General features: G+C 32.5%; 2 protein-coding genes across 2 annotated transcripts in view; both read right to left on the bottom strand.

The window, feature by feature from the left end:
• LOC145268689 (uncharacterized) overlaps window positions 1-26,282 on the bottom strand; it is a 1,072,728-nt gene that overhangs the window by 180,571 nt on the left and 865,875 nt on the right. The window contains exon 179 of the mRNA XM_080124201.1: window positions 5,096-5,356. Coding sequence (XP_079980327.1) covers window positions 5,096-5,356 — 261 coding nt within the window. The remainder of the gene's footprint in view (window positions 1-5,095; window positions 5,357-26,282) is intronic.
• Window positions 16,423-26,282, bottom strand: part of LOC145268589 (obscurin-like) — an 83,827-nt gene continuing 73,967 nt past the window's right edge. The window contains exons 15-16 of the mRNA XM_080124037.1: window positions 24,699-24,965; window positions 16,423-16,727 (exon numbers count right to left, since the gene is read on the bottom strand). Of these exons, the coding sequence (XP_079980163.1) occupies window positions 16,423-16,727; window positions 24,699-24,965 (572 nt within the window). The remainder of the gene's footprint in view (window positions 16,728-24,698; window positions 24,966-26,282) is intronic.

The raw sequence follows: 26,282 nt of genomic DNA, 5'->3' as shown, positions 1-26,282 counted from the left end.
GGGGACCAAAAACGACTAGCAGGGATACCCGACGTTGCCCAGAGCAGCGAAAACAAAACAGAAGAGTTTTGTTGTCCACATGTGGGCTGGTGATTCTACCACTAGTCTCTCTTTCTCTCTTAGCATGCAAGCAGTGGTCCTGCTGTTTTCAACAGCGTCGGTGACCACAGCTCTCCAAATTGTAGAAGGGACAAGGATGAATTTACAGATCCACCCTCTTTTTGTCGAAGTACCAAAAAATTACGTGACTAAAATAAGAATTAATTACTGTAACAAAATATCGCTCAGTCACGAAAAAAAACTATAGACAATCTTTCACAAGTCTTAGCTGGGCGATAATGATCATCAATTCGTCATCAATTCGAATATTTGCAAACATGATTCTTCAATTATACTTTTCTTCTCTACTCGAAGTTATTTCATCAGATAAACGTTTCGTAACATTGTGATGGTTAACGTAATCTGCCTGGAATATGCCGATGATAATGTAGTTTCTATTCTGCATAAGTACCCCATTTTTCTAGTGACCTAAACAATAGATTAGATATAAATCTTCGGTTTTAGTTGTAGGGTGAAAGTTCCTAGGTGCTTCTTCAAAGAGAGGACCTTTCATTTCGACTGAGGCAAAACAATGATCCAGGAGTTGGTGATCGAAGGAGAGGGCGCAGTAGTATTTTTGAATGAGATCATTAGTGCAACAATGTTTATAAGATAAGGCATTGTTGTCACTTGCAGTATTTGATTCTTTCAGATTATTGTTCTCGTTTGGATTGTTGTAGTTGTTGTTATTATTATTATTATTATTATTATTATTATTATATATAAAAAAGCTTAATAGGATTTAGAGTACATCGGCCAAAACGTTGTGAACAACAGCAAAAAAATTCTTGCATAGATCTTGCCTCGATTTTGCTAAGTAGCTGTTTTTGTAATTACGGATATTTTGTTCCAGCAATGATCTGGTCGCTTATTTAGTTTGTTTGTCTTTTTTTCTTTTTTTTTTTTTTGCATTTTTGTGCCTGCAGCTTGCATCTCTCTAGAAAATCATTGATGTTCTCGGTTTCCCTTGGCGCCTTACTTTGCAAGTAAAAACGTGCAATCGAAAGTTTATCTGTGGCTTTATTTGTTCTCGATATTTATCCTCAGATCGCATCTATCAGCTTCGATGTCGAATGACCACGAGCTATACTGCCTTAAACCCCTTTTTCTTTTCAGAGTACAAAATAAAAAAAAAAAACAACTAACATAAGAAGAGTACATTTTGAGACGGTCTATATTTGTTCATTAAACTTACCTTACAATGAGTGTTTTTTTGTTTGTTTTGTTTGTTGGGTCTTACAGCATGCCAACTCTTTCAGTAATTTTATGCCGAGTGTCTATGGGTTTCGGGAGATGTTGTATAAAGGGTTCTTTTTAAAAATTTTTTATAAAGGCCAATTTTTTTAAGATATGAGAGTATGATGTGGGGGATTGTTTTTATCGAAGAAGTCTTTAATATTTTTTTTCTTTGTAGAATTGATTTCTTGTTGTTACAAAATCAGTGCCTTCAAGTAATGTGTTTGATTGTGAGTGGTGTTTGACAAGGTATAGAGATGGGTTGGCCTTATATTTTTAGGAGATATGAGTGGGTTAAATATGTATGGCCTATTTTTATTCTTGTTAGTTTAACTTCTTTTCTGTTTAGTTTCGTATTTTGTTCTGTTTTTTTTTTCATGTTTTCATTATTTCGTGAAGTTTGTTGTTAGAATGTTCATTCCAGTAAGTTTGCCATTTTTCTGTTGTGTATGCGTTGATATGTCTTCTTTTTTTTTTAATTTTAATTTTCTTAAAGTTTTGTAAAATTTTCGAATAATTTTTTTTTTGTATTTTCGTTTGTAACAACAAAAAGAATATTATTTTCATTTTTCCTTGAATTATCTTTACAACAACAGAAATATATTTTTCATTCATTCAAAAAAATTAGCCAACCTGTGCAAAAAAAAAAAAAGAAAAAAAAATGTTCCCTTTCTAAAATTTTTGTATAAGGATTGTTAATCTGCATTATTTGGCTTCATCGAACTACTGCTCTCATCTTCAGTGTGATTTTCACAACGTTTCAGTCGATGTAACCTCCGACCTTCTTCAGATGTATCTTGTCGGACTCGGGAATGTTTCTGTCGAACTCGGGAATTCGAACAAAATTTTGAACTTCCGTCCAAATTCCCGAGTTTGACAGAAAGATATCCAAGTTCAACAAGATACCATGGCAGGTCCTCGTCTGAGCTCCAATCCCTCGTCCCCCCTCGCCAATCTTTCACGAGAAACACCCGTCTGGCTGAAACTACTGTCAATAATTTTCCTCACTCTTTATCTGTGCCTAAATCCAAACGTAGATTCCATGAGCAAAGCTTCTTTCTTAGAACTGCACGCCAGTGGAATTCTCTGCCGCTTGCCTGTTTCCCACCTGACTACAACTTGGACGTCTTCAAGTCCAACATAAACAAACTCCTGACAAACCGCCCCCTTAAGTAAGACACTCTATCAAAACCCCCAATATTAATGATTACTACAATACTATCTCATTGATTACTGTACACGCAATAACCCTTCTCCCTGAATGGCCTTCGGGCCTTGATAAGTGGTGACCCCAATGTAAAAAAAAAAAGATACACATGAAGAAGGTTGGCGGTTACATCGACCAAAACGTTGTGAAAAAAAATGACACTCAAGATAAGAACAGTAATTCGATAAATCCAAATAATATGTAAAAAAAATGTTCGTTCGGTACTTTCCGGTGTTTTATGTAAATTTTGTGTAAAATTCCGGTGAAAGCAGAGCATGTAGGTACAAAAAAAAAAAAATGTAAGTACAGTGCAGCTCGCTTCAAGATGGAAAACTTCGCTGTCAAACCTATTCAAGCATTTTTTTTAAAATTAAATTGAATAAACCAATCCAAAAGCATTAAAGAGACGTGCTTATGCAAGCGAACACGTGAAGCTGAAAAAAATATATGCAAATACATCCGCAATTAATTTCGATTAGTATTTAAATAATTAAAAAAAACAAAACATTTTTTGGTTATAGTCAAGTTCGTCTGCTCTTCTTGATATCTCGTTTCTGTTCAACAGATGAAACGACGGTGCCAAGCAAGATATAGTCTAATTAATGATCAGCTTCCTCTCAGATAACACAAAATCTTCCCGCTTTTCCCATGTTAAGAATAGCTTTCTCGTCCATTTGATCATGTCTAATTATCCAGCCAAATCGACAACAAAAACCGGAAGTCAAAAACAAGAGACAATCTTGACTATAAACCATTTCTTAAATACATGGTGGAGCAGAAAGGTCGTCTCAATTTCAAAAGTCGATGTTGATAAAAAAAATTAAATATATAATCAAAAATAGAAAGATTTGTATTTATAATTAGTATACTGGAATGCCACCCGGCATTGCCCTGTCGTAAAATATGCTTAAATATGATATTTTAATTTATGCAGATTTCGTATTTATTATAACAGAGTCAATTAGATATCGTAGCCTTTCCCACAGAAGAGACGTTGCGAACCTGTTCCTGCTTTATCGTTATTTTCATGGCAAGTGCTCGTCTGAGATACAATCTATGATCCCCAACCCTGGTCTGATTTTCACTAAAAAACACTCGTCTATCTGTAACCACTATCACTAATTCCCCCCCCCCACTCTTTATCTGTGCCTAAACATAAACGTAGATTCCATAGACAAAGCTTCTTTCTTAGAACTACACGCCTGAGGAATCCTTCCGTTTCCCTGCTTTGCAGCCGACTACAATATGGTCGTTTTTGAGTCCAACGGAAACAAGTTCTTGATGAGCCATCCACTTAAGTAATCCAATTTTCCCATTGACTACTGTACACTCATTAACCCTTATAGTCGAGTGGCTTCTGGGCCTTGATAAGTGGTGACTCCTTTGTAAAAAAAAAAAAAGTATGAGTCAAATTTTTTTTTAAATATATAAATCTATTCTGCTGTTCTTTGCATGGTGTATAAAGTGTTTGCCTCACTGCTGACGCAAACCATTAACTCTTGTCCTCGAGTGGCATTTGTGCCTTGATGGGTTGTGACTCTTTAGTGAAAGATAACAAAAAGGTAGTAGGAAGTGACGTCAGAGATAGACGATGGGTGGGGGTCACTTATTTATTACTACCTGGACACCCGGCGTTGCCCTGTCATACAATACGCTTAAATATGATATTTTAATTCATGTAGATTGCATATGTATTGTTATAGAATCGATCCTCTATTGAATATTATATATTACGAGGAATAATTTGCCCGGTGGAGTAATTCATGAAAAAAAAAAAATAAATAGAAAAAATAATGATCATAATTTCGTTCATCAAATTCTGTCTGTGTTTGTTTACAATATCACGTCAGCTGATATTGGACTTGACGATCTTAAAAAGTCTTTCTTTTCTTAAAGAAAAAAAAAAGAATTTTTACAGAGGAATATTTTACCTTACACCGGCCACGATTACAGCGGTGTAACGTAAAATATTCCCCTATAACATTTTTTTTATCTATAAGAGAAGCAAGACTAATTTTAAGATCGATTTTTTTTATTTTCGATACTTATCAGATGAATTTCTGTACAAAACATATCTAAGAACATTGCCAGAAAGATAAATTAGCTTTGTGTGAAATTTGCTAAAGAAAGACTCAGCCGTTTCAGAACCTATAAAGAAGGGCCTCCACATGCACACACAAAGTGACTTTAAAGATAAAAATCTGTTTTTCTCCTTTTATCTTATTTTTTTTTTTCAACTTTAAAACCAAAGGAACCTTTCTCCCGCGTCATGTCGTATAAAAATGCGTTGATATTTAACCAGCAAAGATGAAAATACAAGTCAGAATTCACAAAAACAGAGCAAAAATAACCGTTTTAAAAAATACCCCAAGAGAGTTACAATAATGATGGAAATGATCGAAATGTACTAAAAATATGTGGAGATTTGCTGCCACTCAAACTCCAGGGAAACTGACCTGTTTTTACCAGTGAGAGATCACTGGCATCCAACAAGAAAAAAAATAATGATATTAAAAAGGCGTGCAAATAAGGAGCAGAAAACGCCTGGCCTACCTTCTACGGTGAGAGTTGCTGCAGTGAAAACGTCTGCTACAGTGCATTTGTAATCAGCTTTGTCGTCAGCCGTAGCATCGTGTATAATGAGTTTATGGACTTGTTTCTCACTGACTGTTTCAATTTTCTTATTTGGAGTCAAGACTTTGCCGTCCTTCAACCATGTCACTTTGGTCTCTTTTGTTGTCTCACAAACAAACGTGGCTGTTTCGGTCATTTTGACTGTAAGATTTTCCAGCTTCTTAGAGAACTGAATTACGTCTGTAAGAAAATGCATCAGTCAAGATTATAGTTTTTGAAGGCCGCTTGTAACATATTATTGAAACAACAATGTAGTTAGATTATAGAAAGCAACATATAACATCTGATGCCATTAAAAATTATTTTCTGTAAAAAAACTCATTTAAGATTACAGTTTTGAAGGCCGCTTGTAATATATAATTAAGACAACACTGTAGAAAGCAAAATATAACATCTGATGCAATTAAAAAATTATTCTTCATTTTTCTTTAAAAACTCATCGTTTAAGATTATAGTTTTGAAGGCCACGTATAACATATAATTAAGACAACAAGTTAGATGTACTATACAAAGCAAAATAAACATCTGATGCCTTAAAATTATTCTTAATTCCTGCAAGAAAAACCGTAATTTAAGGTTACATAGTTTTGAAGGCCTCTTGTAACATATAATTAAGACAAAAATATAAATAGATTATACATTAGCATCGTAATGGATTTTTGTTATTTTTTAATTTTTTATTATTACATTTTCACCCCAAACAAGGCACATTGCCACTGGTATAGGGGGCTACTATCAGGGGAAACAACTACTGGGGAACTATGTAGGGATTTGGGCAGCAAGATGTTGGTTCACGTTGTACTTGAACTTCTGCATGTCAGTACAGTTGGGGAAGCAGTGACCTGGAATGGAATTCCAAAATCTAGCCCGAGTGTTTCATGCCAAATTGAATATTGAATATGGCTAAATTTGTGCGGTTCTGGGGAAGAAACTACTGGAGTAGAAAGATCTTTTGCATCTAGGGATCTCTACAGTGTGGGGGTGGGATTTTGCAGCTTGTCGGGTTTGCCGAGGGTGTCTACGTCGTGGGGGCACAAGTGTCTGCAGTTCGTCAGAGCATTCACCACTAAAATACTTGTAGAACAGGCAGAGGGATGCAACCTTTCGTCGATGGGACAGAGGCTGAAGCTTTGATGCCAGTTTAGGGCCTATCAGATTTGCGACTCTCTTTTGAACCTTGTCTAGGAGCGAGAGACTAGTAGCCGTTGCACCAGCCCAAATATGACAGCAATACTCCATACATGGGCGAATGGTTGCCTTATAGAGGTACAGGATACTTTTAGGTGTTAGTAGTTTTCTAGCACGGTAGAGAGAGCCCACCTTCCTTGCAGCGGCCCTGGCAATGCCTTCAATTAAATTGTTCCAACTCATGTTTCCTGTTATGCAAATCAATAATACAAGATAGTCGTTTGAAGTACACGATAATATATAATATTGATGAAATACTGCCTAGTTTACATAACTATCGTTTAGATGGAGTACAGTTGTCATATTTGGGATAGTGACTGGAAGGAGTTATCTCCCTGGACGATTTAATGCCTTGGATTATAACTAGGGCTGTGACAACAGAATATTCTTGTCATTGTTTTGACTCTCGAGTATATATCCAACACAGTTAGAAACACTTAATCAACCGATAACCACATCAGTCTATATAAAAACATATAACATATTAACAGAGTCTATATAAAAACATATAACATATTAACAAGAGTCTATATAAAAACATATAACATATTAACAAGAGTCTATATAAAAACATATAACATATTAACAAGAGTCTATATAAAAACATATAACATATTAACAAGAGTCTATATAAAAACATATAACATATTAACAAGAGTCTATATAAAAACATATAACATATTAACAAGAGTCTATATAAAAACATATAACATATTAACAAGAGTCTATATAAAAACATATAACATATTAACAAGAGTGTAAACAATGAAAAGAATATTATCTTGTCATAGCCCTAGTTATAACTAAAGATGTGTTTACAGCGCGCACGCGCGTGTGTGTGTGTGCGCGCACGTGCATCTATATAATTATAAAATTCTATGGACCGTCCGACCGCCCTTGCTTGCATCTTGTCCATCAAAAACATTGTTTTCCTGGACACCAGCTTGTGTTTAATAAAATCAACACTCCTTTCCACAGTCCAACCATATTAAGTACAAATAAAATTCAGCTTTCACTTAGCGTGTAGACATAATTTACAATCATGAAACTATGTTTTGCTACGCTTTGGTTTCTGTTTCGATTCTAACTGATGGCACTCAAAGCTTATGTTATTTTTTTACTTTTGAAATCATGACTATATATAGGGTACAATATAATATTAAGTAATTGACTCTATAATATTAAATACGAAATTTGCGTAAATTAAAATATATTTAAGCGTATTTTTCGACCAGGAAATGCAGGTCGCCCCTGTTTTTTTGTTTTTATTTTTTTAAATTACATGTTCACCCCCAACCAAAGAATAGTGCCACTTTTATGTATGGGGCTACTATTACGATGGATTCTATAATTCTGAGGTTACCGATATCCCTCCCAGTAAGTGATATGTTGATTATAATGTTTTTTTTTGGAGGGGGGGCATAGCTTGTGGAGAAGATGTTCGTGCATATAAGTATTACAAATGTAGGTATTGTTATTTAGTTTGTTTCATAGCATAATACCAAAATGAACATTATGTAGATGATTATTTTATAAATAACAGTTCGTGAAAATTTATGTACTTCCATTGTTTTGTAAAAGTTGAACAATGGGTATTAGACAAACAAGATAAAGAAAACAAATATAAAAACATAAAATTGAACTTCATGTGTATAATAAAATAGAAAGTATCCGCATGTCTCATTTGTGTTTGGATATGAGGATGGATTCTATAATTCTGAGATTACCAACATTCCCCTCAGTAGGTAATATGTTGACTTTAATGTTTTTATTTAGACAGTAGCACGTGGAGAAATAAATGTGTAATAAAGATGCTCGTGGGTTTATGCAAAACTTTTACAGTACTCCAAATGTGGATAATTGTTTGTTAAACAACCTTCGTGAAAATTCAGGGTCTTCAATCTAATAGGTCCGACTTTGAAACAGGAATGGGTACGTTTGATCTGGCATAATGATGATTCATTAAAATTGTGGGGTCTGCGTACGCGCATGGGGTCCAAAGTATGGAAATAAAAAATTTTAAAATTAAAAAAAAAAACGTTTACAAGTGTTTTTGATATAGATGTACATAAGAATATTTTGATAAGTATGTTTTAACTTAAATAGGGATGGTATAATAAAATTGCGGGGTCTGCGTCGCGCCTGGCCCCCATAGAATGGAAATGGGCACAAACTTTAATAAAGACTTTTCATATCTATCTGTGTAAGTATACTTTGATAATTATGTTTCAGTTTTAAGAAATATGGTATAATAAAATTATGGGGTGTTCGTTCGCGCCTGACCTCCATAGAATGGAAATATATCACAAAGTTTAACAAGGTTTTTTAATATAGATTTACAGAATATTGTGATAAGTGTTTCAGTGTGGACATGTATGGTATAATAAATTATGGGGTTTATCTATTTTATTTTTACTTTCATCATGTTTTGCTTTGGTTTTGATACCCCCAAATTCGAAGCTATCTCTTTACAACCCTTCCTTTTCATAACCTATCATAGTTTCATAAATCAGAGTCTATTTTCTGTAGGCTGTTTTTGAACCCAGTTAACGACGGACACTTTTGCTAGTATATATATGAATAACAAAAAGAGCTTATAGCTCTTTAAAAAAAAAAACGCTAAGGAAGCGGAAAAAATAAATAAAAGCACCAACAACAAATCTTATATTCCTTCCTAATCTGGAAAAGAATTTATAAAAATGCGTGTCAAGTAGAGTAGGAAGGGACGTATGTGATCTGTAACCTGTTTCTTCAGCATTTTTTAAAACCAAATCCTGATGATGTCCCCCTGAAATAGGGACGACACGTTGATTACCATTTATATATTTTACGTTTTCCTTTTCATTCGCATAACTTCAACCATCGTTTGTATTCTATTGTATATATATATATATATATATATATATATATATATCTCGTCAAGGGGTGTGAGTTACATATAGAAACGTTGATTTGTAAAGCGTAATACGTTGTATTTCAGCGGTTGTATTTTGAAGGTGCGGCTCTTTACAAACAAACTTTTCTTTCTCCAACTTTACAATATGAAAAGAAATAGGAAGAAAAAAAAACAATATACTGAGGATGGAGTTTATCTCCGAAATATATTTTTGTTATAAATTTCAAACAAGTAAAATATTTGTTTTGTTTTTTCCTTATATTACGTTGTGATTTGGCTTTCAAGCACACTTGATGTGTATTATATATATCGGTACAAAATTTAATAATAGCTCTATAAAGACCGAATGCATTCAGCATGATATGAATTAAAAGTAAAAATTTAAAAGCTAGATACCTGGTTTCGAACCTCGGTCAACAGAATTAAAATCGAGATTAATAACGAGTAAGAAAAAAATATATGAGATGGAAATATGGTAAGAATAAGGGAAAGAATCATATAGAAACTAGATTAAGTCCTAAAAGATTTTCTCTTTGTTTGCAAAGAGAAGGTCTCGAAGACTTAATATAGATGGTTTCTAAAATTTACAAATGAAAGGGAGAGTGTGACCTGCTCAAAGCGAAGAACAAGTGGACAGTAAAGTTTAAGGCACAGACACAATTATTTATTGAGTGCTCACAAATAGCTGAACGATACGTATTACGCAAAACATCTGATGGTGCATAATTTGCATGTTGAATCTTGGATGGGACGTGTAGTTCGATACAAGAATCCAAAGTTTATGATGTCCGCCCATTATAGTGAATTCCACAACTACATTTATACATACATACACTCGATGCCTCAGTTCAGTCTCGAAAGACAAAGGACACCCCCTGAATGTGTAATTACGTGACAAGGGTTGCACAATCCCCAACAACACCTCTCCTGAATCGGCACTGCTTGAGTCCAGTGGCAAGGAGAAGTCCAGGACGAATTAAAACCATGCCGAAATAAGCGAAGAGCACTTACAGCATCTGAAAGCCTCAAATGGTCACCCATCTGGTACTGGCCAGGCTCATTGTTGCTTAACTTCAGTGATCTGACGCGAACTGGTGTGTCAAACCTGATTATGCCGTATACACACATGCGCACAAACACACACACACACACACACACACACACACACACACACACACACACACACACTCTCTCTCTCTCTCTCTCTCTTTCTCTCTCTCTCTCTCTATATATATATATATAGATAGATAGATATATAGATATATATATGATATTAAATGATAGACGAGGAATAAAAGTTATAACTTTATATCAGAACAATAGGGAAAAGTTAAAGGGAAATTTAAGAAAAAACTCTTTAGGCCATGGCATTCCGTAGCTAAATGCTTCTCATCGGAAAAGGAGAAGGGTCAGAAATATACAAAATGCAAATATAGCAAAAAAACTGGCTGAATGACTTTTAGAAATGAAATAAAAGAATAGGATAAAATGGTAAATTGTAATTAAAAGTAGGTACAACATATGAAGGGTAGTATATATGTAGGTAATATTAAAAAAAAAAAAATAAATATATATATATAGGCCACTATTAAATAATTGGAATTAGTAAAGAAGAATCTATAACATAAGAAATAAGAAATGCGTGAATTAGAGATGAAGCATTTCCGATAAGATATTTTTTATATAAAAAAAAGAGACAGACAGACTGATAGACAGACAGAAATAAAGACAGAAACAGTCAGACAACACTACAGTTATTGCTATTGTAGGCGTGAATGAAATATGTGGCATCTTTGATAAGATATTTGCTACAAACGAAATAAAAACTAAGACAGAGAGAGAGACAGAAAACTCTATACTCGTTACTATCCTGAGTGTGAATGAAATGTGTGGCATCACTGATAGCTACAAACGAAAGAAAACGAAGAAAGAGAGAGAGAGAGGGGGGGGAAGAGAGAGAAGGGGAGAAAGAGAGAGAAGGGGAGAAAGAGAGGGAGGGTGAGAAAGAGAAACAAGGATTGGTTGGTCGGTTTTGTTTTACGGCATATCAACCCTTTTCAGGCTATTTAATGCCGAATCCAAAGATTTTGAAGAAAATTTTTTTAATAAAATATATTTGTTGTTTTCAATTCTATTTAACCCATAGTTGGGACCCTAACAGATACTACCACTCCAGGTCAGAGTGGACCTGGGAGCAATGGCAATTAAAGGGTGGCTCCACACTCCCCAAAGCCCGCAAGCTGGGGCCTCACCATAAGATATAGGTTAAGGTCATATCCAGGACCAGAGAAAAAGAGAAAGACAGAAACAGACTACTGTTATTGTTATCCTGTACGTGAATTAAATATGCAGTATCTCCGATAATACCGATGATAATAAAGAAAAGAAAGAGAGAGAGAGAGAGAGAGAGAGACAAACAGACAGACAAACCGACTGATAGATAGACAGACAGACAAACAAAGACAAAGACTGAAACAGACAGAGCTACAGTTACTGCTATCCTGGAAGTGAATTAAATGTATGGTATCACTGATATTTGCTTCAAAAGAAAGAAAACGAAGAGCAAAAAAGACAGAGAGAAAGAGAGAGTGAAAGTGAAAAAGAGACACCTCTATAGTTACTTCTATCCTGGGCGTGAATTAAATACCTGATAGGATATTTGCTACGATGAAAGAAGACAGACAGACAGAAAGAAATTCTACAGTTTCTGCTATCCTGGGGGTGAATTAAATGTATGGCATCACCAATTTGCTACAAATAACGAAGAGAAAGAGAGAGAGAGAGAGAGAGAGAGAGAGAGAGAGAGAGAGAGAGAGACAGACAAACAACTCTACAGTCGCTGCCATCTCAAAGTTGCCACTCGGTTGAATCTTTCATGAACTGATAAAGTACAAAATCGATTTTTCTAGTACCTACAACTACTTTCACACGGAAGAGAAGTTCTCGACTTTTTTTTTTTCCTGCATCGTTACGTTCATGATATATGATCAACTAATCGCCAATTCCTTCCGCCCACCCATATAACATTCAAAGCAAGAACTTGCCTTGTTTCTGAATATTTCAGATGTGGGTTGATTATATGAACTATTTAGATTATTGCAACATCGGGTCTTAGTGTGATATAAACACACACACACACACATATGAAAACAATAGGAGTGGGAAATGAAGTCACAGAACTATATGTTGGTGGATATAGATTGGTTCATTTATTCAATAAGGGAATATAATCGATTAGTTGGGGGATAGAAGGGACTTTTTATGCCAAGGCATTTCGAAGCCTAATGCTTCTCATCAGAAGAGTAGAGAAGATTCTAGGTAGCAAAGTGGGGATGCGGCGTCTAGCATTGGATTCATTAGGAACGAAATAGATCAAAACAAATTAAAATTATAGATGATGTTGGGGGGGGGTAAATTCTAAATAAAGGAGGGGCGTAGTGTAATCCACCAATATATAGTTCTGTGACGTCATTTCCCACTCCTATTGTTCTCCTATATAAGCTCCAATGATACTTGTCGAGCTTTATATTTATATTGTCCAGATAAGTCTCCTCTTATAGAATTGAGCTTACTCTTTTTCTCTAAAGCATTAAGCTATATATATATATATATATATATATATATATATATATATATATATATATATATATATGTCAACAGGACGGTTCTAGGTTCAATCCTTGGCTTGGGAGAGGTGCTAGTCTAGCAGCACTGATGAGCTGTGATGCAACGAAACAGGACTGTACGTCGATGACTACAAATATATTTTAAAAAGCCCCTCTATTTGGGTAGAGCACTGTTGTAAATAATCTCACCCGCTACTTAATTGACTGAAAAATGTGGAGCTCGTTGTTTGTTTACAAACAGGCGATTTGAGCACTGTAAAAGTGGCGGCGGATGTCTGTTTAAATAGACATTCCGACGGGTTATTTGCGGTCGTCGCTTCTGTGGCCGAGTGGGAGAACTGCCGACTGTCAACACGACGGTTCATGGTTCAATCCTTGACTAGGGAGAGATGCTAGTCTAACGGCACTGATGAGTTGTGATACAACGAAACAGGACTGTATGTCGAGGACTACAAATATATATATATATATATGTAAGAATAACAGTATAGTACACATTCCAAGATCCAAATATCTCTCTACAGTGACTTAATAAATTTACTGTTGACTTTATAAAATTACTTTATATAATGTCTTGAATTAATCTATAAAACGCAAAAGTCAAGTATCATGGTTTAATTGTGCTCTAAATAGAAACATTCATTTCGAACGCGTCCTTATCACAGTTGATTTGGTACGCCAGGCCTTTCTGCTTGTGCAGTAATAAAACTTCTCAAACGCACTTGTGATATTAGGCTGTATAAAGGTGTTAACTTTGGTCTAAATTGGACTGTTGCCTCTTTAATTGGGTTATTATTATTTTTTTTTGTATCAATTTTCGTTACTTTTAGGAGGCATTCAAATACAAAAACGATTTAAGACACTCCCAGATACATAAAGTACTTTAGTACGAAATTTCAAAACGATCAACTCAGCCGTTTCGGAATCCATAGGAAACGACATCCAATACACAGACAAACACAAGCGTACTTCGCACGCATACGCATATATTCATATACACATACAAAGAGCCTTTAATATATCTAGTGGAAAAGCAAAAGTGTTTCCGATATTAACACAGTGTTTATTAAAAATATAAAATAATCTATGCAGTTGTGGAGATAAGTTCTTTTTTCTTTTACTTGAAATTGTTTCATAGTTTTACATAGTTGATGCTAGTTATCTCCCTTGCATAATTGTCAGTTAGCACCGGTCTAGTGTATTCGAATTCGAGTTATGTCCCTTGATTAATATTTAATTTATCTACAGGACTCGTACCACACCAGCCATTACTGGTTTGTTTGTTTGTTTGTTTTTTTTACATATACAAATACAAAAAGCCTTTAATATATAAATAGTGAAAAAGCAAAAGTGTTTCTAATATTAACGCAGTGTTTATTAAAAATTTAAATAATCTATAATTCTTATTTCTATAATATTCTGCTTGTTCCTTTCTTAGTCCAGATGTTACTCTTTAAAAAAGCTAAATACTATTTTTGAAGACCAAAATACTTAAAAAAAAAAAAATTAAAAAAAAGGCCAATCTGGTAACCCTGGACAAGAATACGAGAGTTTTCTCCCTTTCATGTATCATCGTTTTCGAATATCATATTTATTTTAGAATGGTCTGTTTGGTGATTTTATTATAAGTATTGAACTATGTAGCACAATATAACTTTCTGAGTATTTATTAGCACTTATTAATTTATCTCAATTGGGTTAGTTCTATATTTAAACTACAATCCAGCCATCCAGTACGGCCGTAGCCGAGATTGAAATAATGCACCCAAGTTATATGGATATCTTCTTTTTTTTTTTTTTTTTGAAATCGCAACTTGATAATATATAAAAATCGATAGAACATTAACTCTATAATAATATATACGAAATCTGCAAGAATTAAAATATCATATTTAAGCATACTTTACAACCGGGTTACGCCGGGCGTCCCTGCTAGCTTAAATAAATACTTTTACAGTTTTAACAAAAGGGTTACAATCGGGACAAGATCAAAGTGTAGTATCTGTTCTTCAGATGCTGCATTTCTATTTTTTGTTTTCTTTCGGTGGAGGAGAAATCCTTCACGACTGAGACAATTTTTATTTTTGTACCTTTTCTCCACGTTAAAAAACGACCCTGGTGTCTAACTCTGTCCCGTGGGGAGGCATAGTAAATAGGTACAATAATATCAGAGCGTCTTCATTTACGCCGAACATCTACAGAATGCCAAGATCAATGTATTGCAACGGAATGAGTCCCCTGTGGAATTTCCACAGGTCCCGCTAGTTATATTTATTTTAAAAATGGTCTGTTGGGTAGAAGGAAATAAAGTTATTAACTTCTTTACTTGGTCTCTGTTTTATTCGTCAACGCTAACAAACTGATCGTTTGCTATTAAACTTGATAAAAGTCATTGCCAATATGGCGGTCGGCTGTTGCAAACCGCTCTAGCGGTGTATTTGATTTCTTTCGTTTATCCAGCCTTTTGTTAACTCTTAATACAAAGCCAGCAATAATACGATGCGAGGTTTTTCGACCAGGCGGAAGTTGATGACACCTCTCCTCAGACAATTCTCCTCCCACCCCATCCTGATTTCTTTTCAACGAGAAGCGAATGTAATTATAATCAGTGTAATAGTGCTTTTACTTGCAATAGAATTCTACGCATGCGTAAAGCGAACACTTAAAAGCTAATGTTTGAGGGATAAAAAAAAAACTTTAATCGAACATTCGAATATGGGTTAGTGCTGTAATAGTAACAGAAGGAAGATCGAAGAAATTTCGACGTGCGGTGCTTTTTCGTCGAAGAAAGAAATCAGCAAAACGTTACATAAAAAGGAACATTCGAAAGAAACAGGGCAAAAATAGAAGGGTATTGTTTGCAAAGATGTGCTAGACTGAAGGAGTAAATTAAAGATTGTCTCTTACAATGTGATTTTATTATTTGTATTGAACTATGTAGCACAATATTACTGAGTATTTATTAGTACTTGTAAATTATCTCATTTAGGTCAGTTCTGTACTGTAGCCTCGATTTCGATTATCATTACAATAATACATGATCATTGCTGTAACAATGTGAGAACAGAAATCCGCCGCAATTTTGACGTGCATCAGTTCTCCACCGAAGAAAAAGTCAGTGAAATATTGTGTAAAAAAAAGGGAACATTCGAAAGAAACAGAGCAACAAAAAAAACATTGTTTGCTAAAAAGTGCTGGACTGAACAAATAAATTAAAGATTGTATTTTACGATTTCATTTTATTATTTGTATTGAACTATGTAGCACATTATTACTTCCTGAGAATTTATTAGTATTTATTACTTTATGTCATTTGGGTCAGTTCTATATTTAAAATACAATGGACACTATTTTCATAGAAATGTTAATAAACTTATATTTGCTGTGCGTTATTGGTTTTTCAGTGGCCAACAAAAAATAAATTTTTGCATTATCCAGAAAAATATCGGTTTTATCAAAACATATTTGTTGATTAAAGATATTTCTTATTCCGTGGAATTTCCACGGGTCACGCTAGTTCATAATAACTGATTTGTTCATTTATCTATTTTAATGGCAAGCACGAAAACCTCACCTTCGACAGTGAATTTGGCCGATGTAGAAACATCGCCGGCTGAGCATGAATATTCGCCAGCATCTTCAAGAGTTGCATCTTCAATTATCAACTGATGAGATTTCTTGTCTGCAACTATTTTCACGTTTTTCTCGCTCTTCAATTCGTTGCCATTCTTTTTCCAAATAACCTTCACATTTTCTTTGTTCAATTCACAAACAAATGTGGCCTTTTCTTTCACCTTCTTTTTCAAATCGGCCAATTTCTTAGTGAATTCGGGTTTCAAATCTAGAAATATAATTCAACTTCTAATAAAGAATTTTTGCTTTATTGGGGATTTATTAACTTTGTTGATGAAAATTAAAATGAACGTATTTACAAAGAGAATATATATATATATATAGATATAACTACTTCATTTACTCACATAAAATTAATATACGAAAATATAGATTTTTGTGTAAACTTTAAGTATTTACTTCAAAAGTGCTCAATACGTAGGTAGAGCTAGTTAGTAATTTATAAAATATATATGGCGATTAAGCAACACTGAATATTCGGCGTTTCATCCACTATAGGATTCGTCAGGCTTATGCGCGAATTCTTTGGTTGTTTCTCGTTTTTATATATGTTGAGGATTTTAGTTAGCCAATCAGCTTTCTAGTATCCACCGTGCCCCTTCCTATCAGCCAATGGGCATGCATTTTATCGAACAAAGGATCTGTTTTAGAACTAGGTTAGTTGTTTAAGGCAGACGATTTTCCTCATTTCTGCTCTTTTTTTATATATATAAATATACATATATGTACACACATACATGCACACACACACATATATATATTTATATATATATATATATATATGGTCGTTTATGTATATTCATGTTTATTTAATTTATTTATTTGTTTGTTTTCTATTGTTTTTGTTAGTTTTAAAGCTATTTTGTATCGCTATCCTAGAGTAAGTTTTATTTTGTGAACACAATTGTTTGCTATTTCTCATCTACAGTTTAATAAATTTTGGGGTTCTTTAAAGTACAGGATAGCAAATTTTTCATGGAGACATAATTTACATGGGTCGTCTAAATGTCTGCACGTGGTAGCTTGTCTTATTATTTTCCATTCGACTACCGGCGAATGTCCGCTTTCTTTGAGTTCCCAGTATTTATTCGCTAGTGTTGTTTTTATACGGTGTTTTTTATTTTTGAATGTACTTTTGTGGTCATAGTATCGGGTTTTGAAATCTAAGGAAGTCATGCCTACGTAATATTTCTTGTTATTCGGGTTTTCTTTTGCAAATATTGTTGCTTGATAAACTACGCTTTTTGTTAGACATTTATTTTGAACTGGGCAAAGTGTGCGGTGTCTACAGTTGCATTTATCTTGTTCGTTATTATTATTTTTATTTATGGTATGGTTGTTCTTGTCTGGGGTTGGTTTGTTATTATTATTATTATTATTATTATTATTATTATTATTTCTGCTAGTGTTGGTTTTATTTTTGTCATGGTGTCTACTTTTTTATTGTTTATTTTGTTGTTGTTTACATTGTTTTATTTAGTATTTTGTTATGTGCTTTAATTATCATCTCTAAATTTTCGCAACAACTGTAAGATAACTTTAAGGTATTTTTATTGAAGATTTTTTGTAAGGGGTTGGTTGCGGGAAAGTGTTTTTCAATGAGGTCAAGAAATTTCTTGCCAAGTTTTGTTTTTAACATTTGATTGTATGGGGCCGTATACCAAATTATAGTTCTTTTTCTTCTATTTTTGATTTTATTATAGTTGTTGGTGTTTTGTTGCTTATATTTGATATCGATATTCTTGTATCCACTTGATTTCGTCGCTAAAAAGCACTTTTGACCAATATGAAGAGTCATGGTCTTTATTGCATCTGAAGAAGTCCAGACAGCGCTTTCTGTTCTTTGCAAAAATCATTGGCTTGCATCTGGCAACATATCCTCGTAAATTAAATTCCTTTAATCTGTTCTTGACAGTAGAAAGGAAGCACTTTTTAACAAGATTGCACTGTTGTTGGATTTGGGAGCCGTTTCAAATCTGTTTCTAAGGCTGCAGATCTTGATAGCATTGTCTTCCCTGTTAGAAGTAACTCTAGTACGACCAGATTTAGGGACATCACGAACACTGCCAGTGTTTTGGTGCTTTTGCACAGTCTTTCGTACCGTTTTCTCATAACATTTCAATCTGCGGCCGACTTCTCGATTGGATAAACCAGAAAGGTGGCGATTAATGAGTTCCTGACGATCACTAAGAGAAAGTCGTGGCATATGGACTAAACAATTACGATTAGAGATGCTTTCTTGCCTCTTGGTGGATATTTGAAACTGATTTGGGAGCGATAATTTAAGCTGGTTTTAAGGGAATTTGTTGCTGCGAACTTTCTTTTTGCCTCCTCAATTTAAAGTTATTTTTGTAAATTGACGTGAACACTAGAATATTTCAATTAAAAGTCAAATATGAACAGGTAAAATTATAGAGGAATATAAGGCATCAAATGAGGTATAGGTTGTTTAAACAGTTACATTAAATTTAGCTTGAATATGCAGTTTTTAAAAATATTACAAGTGCGGAGTTTCTTATTGCCGGCACTGTATATATATATATATATATATATATATATATATATATATATATATATATATATATATATGCATAAGTCTGATGAATTCTTACGAGAATGAAAGGCGGAATATTCTGTGTAGCTTAATTGCCATATATGTTTTCATAGCCTATATATATATATATATATATATATATATATATATATATATATATGAATACATATATATGGCACTGAGGGAAAATTAGTAAATTACAATAAAGATAAGTATATTTATGAAGAAGTTATAAGAAATGAGAAAAAAATAGAGTAAAAGAACATACATATACATATAAGATACAGAGACAGACAATATATGTACATAGAAAGTACATTATATATATATATATATATATATATATAAAGAAAAAAATGGAGAAAAGAAATATAGAAAAAGAGAACATATATACATATATATATACATATATATATATATGCATATAAAATAAAATAAAAAATAGAGAGAGAAATATAGAAAAAGAGAACATATATATACATATACATATATATATATATATATATATATGCATATATATACAATATATACATTATATATATATATGAACAAATGATTTATAAAACATATTAAAAGACATCTTGAAAAAGAGTTACAAACATATTTAATTTTAAAAAAGGAAACACAAGATAAGTGGATAGTCCTTAATCCGCGGAGTTTCGAAGAAATACTCTCCTTCTCATCAGAGGGCAGGAATTAGCAAAATGCAGGATCGGATTTTGCATATAAAAGTATTTAATGAAACTACAAGTAAGTCACAGATCTTACTTGGTTAAAAAAAGGGTGAGGTAAGGGGAACAGGAGGCAAAAGAAAAATAAAAATAAAAAGATTTCACATGAATGGACAGTCCGGTGAAGGGTAAAAATCAAAAAATGGTAAAATCCAAAAAGATGTCTTTTAAAATTTCAATCAAATCTATTGGATTTTACCATTTTTTGATTTTTACCCTTCACCGGACTGTATATAGAAAAAGAGAATATATATATATATATATATATATATATATATATATATATATATATATATATATATATAAATATATATATATTTAGGCAGCATTTTTTTCTCTATGCCATATATCATTAAATAAAATTGAGTTTTTTTTTTGTATTAATTTTATTTTCAATCCTTTCCAACTTCCGAATAACAATCTTCACTTCTGAGGGGACTAGCTGATGTAATCATCATATTCATCATAAGTCCAATGACGATGAATCCAGAAGGGTTGGAATGTACTCGGACTTACGATAAATATGGTGATTACATCAGCCAGTTTCTGCCACAAATAAAGACCATTATTCATAAATTGGAAAGGATCGAAAATATAATTAATAGACAAAAAAACGTCTGTTATTTAATGAAATTATATATATATATATATATATATATATATATATATATATATATATATATATATATATATGAACAAATGATTAATAAAACATGTTAAAAGACATCTTTTATATGCAAAATCCGATCCTGCATTTTGCTAATTCCTGCCCTCTGATGAGAAGGAGAGTATTCCTTCGAAACTCCGCGGATTAAGGACTATCCACTTATCTTGTGCTTCCTTTTTTAAAATTAAATATGTTTTTAACTCTTTTTCAAGATGTCTTTTAACATGTTTTATTAATCATTTGTTCATATTATAAGCTCTATTTCCTTTTCGGTTTTATTGAGCTTTTACATCTGGCTGAGTTTATTTTACTTGTAAATATTAACTCTTTAATATTTATAATATATTTTAAGTTTACCATTTTGATTACCTTGGTAAACTTATTGTAATTTTTATTTATATATATATATATATATATATATATATATATATATATATATATATATATATATATAAATATATATATATATATATACAAGATATAGCAACAGACAATGTATATATGCACAGAAGACATAGAACATACAATAAATATATAAGAAAAGGAAAACATATACAATGAAGAAATAGAGAAAAGAAAACATGTATAAAAACATATAAAATGTTGTTTTTTTTAAACAGAAAAGCAAAAGCAAAACTTAAATCATAGAAAATTACGAAAATTTTTCTACATTGATTTTTGTTTACTATTGACTTGATTTTGAAAATATAGAACTTATAATTACATGCGTTCTTTCGTCAGCATTTTCCGGGCAGTGTACGGAAAATGCCGAAACGCTGAGCCAATAATATTCTATCAATATTTATTATAAAAATAAACGAAATATTTATCTTGATTTGAACGAAAAAATCATGTAAAAAATCATAAATAAACCAAAAATTGTATTATTATTTATTATTATTATTATTATTATTATTATTATTATTATTATTATTATTATTTTAATTATTTTAGATGAGGCTTCATAATTTGTCTATATATTCAATCACCCGAAGAAGGCCAGAGGATGAGTTGACCAACAATAACAATTATGAAGATGAGGATAACCGTCCACAAAAAATGAATACACAAAAAATGCATTAAAAACATAAATATTTCTTCATGAAACTTAATTTACAATTATTTTTGTTCTTGGTTTCATTAAAGTTTCCTAAAAGTTGTCCAATAATTATCAATTGTATTTTTCCGTAAAAAGAAAAAAGAATATTACTTTCAGTTTTCAATTAATTTTTCATTAAAATTGTTTTGTGTTTTTCAATTAATTTTTCATTAAAATTGTTTTGTATTTTTCAATTAATTTTTCATTAAAATTGTTTTGTACTTTTCAATTAATTTTTCATTAAAATTGTTTTGTATTTTTCAATTAATTTTTCATTAAAATTGTTTTATGTTTTTCAATTAATTTTTCATTAAAATCGTTTTGTATTTTTCAATTAATTTTTCATTAAAATTGTTTTTATTTTGCAATTAACTTTTCATTAAAATTGTTTTCATTTTTTAATTAAATTTTTATTGAATTACTTTCGTAATAACAGAAATAATTTTTATTGAAAAATAATTGGCCAGCGTTTGCACGAAAATAAAATAACGAAACCTTCCTTCAGCACTTTCTGGCGTAAATTACCTCGAAATTCTGACGATAGCATCGCCCTTATTCCGCATAAGTTCCAATATTATTTAATGATAAAAAATAACAATATCTAAAAAAATTAAATAAATAACTCTGCCAGTTTACTCGACTGAGATAGAAAATCGCCTGATGATGACTGTTAAAAGTCGAAAGCTCAAACAAGTAGTAGGAAACGATTTTTTAAAATAAAGTCAGTTTATTTCATCGATTCAAATATTTAAATATGGTTTATAAAATGCCTATACGTATATCTAAATTTTTCAACAAGTCTTTTCTTAACCAGATTCCCATTTCAAATTTTCTACTAACGTGTTGCTAATTTAGAACATCCAATGTTATAATGTAAAAATGATAATAAAAGATATTTCGAAATTTAATATCAAGCATTTTATTTTAATAGTTTAACTTTTTAGAAAGGCAAAATTAAAATAATTGCTTTAAATAATTGTGAAATTTAGACTTTGGAGATGACAAGGGAAGTAACTCAGTCATGCTAAAAAACGTAGCAAGTAGCTCACATTTGTGATTGTTGACGTATGTTTTTTTTTTAATTGGCGATAGTTAAACGCCATTTACCTCCCCTTAAAATTATTTTGTATTTGTTAGCTAAACATCTTATTTTCGCTAATTCTTGCCCCCCAAAATGTTTTCTTTAATATTTTCTCTATCTTATCGTTTTTCATAATTTTTGGATATATTCATTACTTTAACATAACAATTAAGTAGAGACCGTGGGTTTGCCTTGGAAAAAATATTTAAGTTTATTTAATTTCTTCAAAAATGTAAATATGATTTATAAAATGCCCGTAGATATATCCATTTTTTTACATGGGTTTGTGTTGCCACATTTCCCATAAAATAAAGATATTTCGGCGCTTCTACACTATTGGGACGAGATTTCGTAGTCGATAAATAGAGTTTTCAGGTTTAAAAAAAAACAATGGTTTCCACTAATTTTTTGTCAATTCTAATAAGTTACAATGGTAGCTTCCAAATTATGCAGTCGAAATTACCTGAATATTACGGAATTATTAAACAAAACAACTTTAATCATGTTAGCAGGTGAAAAATTGTCGCCATCTTGTTTAAATCGAAACTGAAAATTACCTCCCTTCTGAACTCTCCTGTGTCTTACAAACGTTTTCATCAAAGTCTGTTTTTTAGTTTATTTAATAAATAATTTTCTACCTTATCGATTTTCGTAATTTTTGGATATAATCATCTTAAAAATACGAGGAATACGTAGATGCCATTGTTTTCAGGTGAAATTCAGAATTACGATTTCCGACATTTCGTCCCAATAGTGTAGAAGCGCCGATATTTCTAAATTTAATATCAATCATTCTTTAAATAGTTGAAGGTTTAATTTTTAAAAAGGTAAAATTAAAATAACTGCTGTAAATAATTGAGTCATTTAGACTTTTTACTTCGATAGCGAAGCATACGAGGATAAATTATGCAAATCTGTCTACAAGATACGGTTTATAAAATATCTATGATGTATTATCTATGAAAAATAAAATACACATGCATTTATGCATTTTTTGGTAAAATCCATTGAAAGCGGTCGGTGGTTCTATGAGAAAATAAAGCTACGCATTATAAATGTTTCTTTTCCGTGTCTTACGTTATACATTAGTACATTAGGGGTCATTTCGAGTTAAAAGTTTATTTACTGCACCCATCTGGACTAGAGAAAATCATGATTTAAATGTGTATGTCTCGTCTAAATAACTAACGATAATTCTCTGATATGGCCGACCAGACGGGTGATCAAAAAGTCAGATCGAGCGTACCGCGTACCGGAAAACGAAATGAGACTAACGAAATGAGACCAAATTGACAACTCGGAAATTCTAAAAGAAACAATTTAAACAAATTTTATTTTCTACTTAGGTAGAATAAATGCAACAACAACAACAAAAGAAAACATGGAAAAATAATTATAATTAATTAATTTTTAAAAATAAAACATAACAAATTAATCTGAAAAGCGCAAAGTTCAAGCCAAAAAAAAAAAAAAAAAAAAAAAAAGGCCAATTGTCAATTTGGTCTCATTTCGTTAGTCTCATTTCGTTTTCCGGTACGCTCGATCTGACTTTTTGATCACCCGTCTGGTCGGCCATATCAGAGAATTATCGTTAGTTATTTAAAAGAGACATACACATTTAAATCATGATTTTCTCTAGTCCAGATGAGTGCAGTAAATAAACTTTTAACTCGAAATGACCCCTAATGTACTAATGTATAACGTAAGACACAGAAAAGAAACATTTATAATGCGTACACAGATTTATTTTCTCATAGAACCACCGACCGCTTTCAATGAATTTTACCCATTTTTTTAGTAAGTATTATTAGTATTTAGATTTTGCTGCTGGCAGAAAAAATGGCGACTATCTTAATTCAAATCTGGTGCAGATTACCAAGATGGTTTCTGCCAGAAAAAAAAAATTATTCTAAGCAGGATAAACTATATCGTTGAAGAAATTAATCGAATTAGAAATAATAACATAATGATTTTTTCACTTGTTAAAAACGTAAAACGTTCACTTCATTTGTATTCAAATTTTGATTGATAAACCCGAAAACCTCACCTTCCACAGTAAATTTAGCCGACGTAGAAACATCGCCGGCTGTGCATGAATATTCGCCAGCATCTTCAAGAGTTGCATCTTCAATTATCAACTGATGAGATTTCTTGTCTGCAACTATTTTCACGTTTTTCCCGCTCTTCAATTCGTTGCCATTCTTTTTCCAAATAACCTTCACATTTTCTTTGTTCAATTCACAAACAAATGTGGCCTTTTCTTTCACCTTCTTTTTCAAATCGGCCAATTTCTTAGTGAATTCGGGTTTCAAATCTAGAAATATAATTCAGCTTCTAATAAAGTATTTTACCTTATTGGAATATGCGAGCTTTCTCGGTGGAAATCATCGTATTTATAGAAAACTTATTCACGAGAGATCACAAGAAAACCTTTATATAAAAAATATAGAGAAAGAAAAAATATATATATATATCTTTTATATTTTAGAGAGACAATTAGACCTGGAGTCTAAAGACCAAAGTTTATTTTACTGTATTAATATTTTAAAAGAGCAGTGCCCATAGTAATGTGAATATATAATAAGCTCAATAGGTATATTTATCCTAGAGCTATATTAATATTGAGTAATTGTAAATTATGAATCAGTTTCAAAAGGAAAAACAAAAATAAATTGTGTGTACGATCGTTTCGGAAATGATATTCATTTTATTAAAATTGAGAATAAGCATTGACAAAGACTTTGTTTTCGAGCATAATCTCCTCATCAGCACAAAAGAGGGGTGGGGAGTTTAAGACACCAAAATAAAGCTAGCATTTTTATAGTAAGTAAGGCGGATAGTCCTTATTGAGTTCCTATTTACAATGCCTCCACACGGGACAGAGTTAGACACCAGGGTCGTTTTTTTAATGTGGAGAAAAGGAACAAAAAAAATAAAAATTGTCTCAGTCGTGAAGGATTTCTCCTCTACTAACAGAGAACGAGAAATTGAAGTGTAGCATCTGAAGAACAGATGGTATTTATTTGCTCCCCCACCGAGCAAATTAGGCACAAGGCCGATTTTTAATGTGAGGAGTGAAGGGAGGGGGAATGGGAAAAGGGGACCAGCTCCCGAGAGGTGGGAAATGGGAGCTGATTAAAGGTCAGACATGTGGGGTTGCCCCCACATCTGGTCTTTGCTAGTCATAGCTAGTCCTAGCTAGTCATAGCTTGCAGCATCTGAAGAACAGATGGTATTTATTTGCTCCCCCACCGAGCAAATTAGGCACAAGGCCAATTTTTAATGTGAGGAGTGAAGGGAGGGGGAAGGGAAAAAGGGGACCAGCTCCCGAGAGGTGGGAAATGGGAGCTGATTAAAGGTCAGGCATGTGGGGTTGCCCCCACATCTGGTCTTTGCTAGTCATAGCTGGTCTTTGCTAGTCATAGCTTGCAGCATCTGAAGAACAGATACTACACTTTGATCTTGACCCAAAGGCCAGAGTTTCATTAGAAATTTTGTTTTTAAAGTCCGTCAGTACATATGTGGGCATGTTGCTATAAAAATACTGTTCGTCCGTACATATGTGACCAAAGTACTGCAACATGCCCACGTATGCACTAACGAACTTTAAAACAAGTTTTCTAATGAAACT

This window comes from Euprymna scolopes, chromosome 44 (assembly GCF_053919585.1).
Source record: "Euprymna scolopes isolate OS-2025 chromosome 44, ASM5391958v1, whole genome shotgun sequence".
NCBI lineage: Eukaryota > Metazoa > Mollusca > Cephalopoda > Sepiida > Sepiolidae > Euprymna > Euprymna scolopes.
Note: the sequence above shows the minus strand (reverse complement) of the source record. Positions and strands in the feature narration are given on the sequence as shown.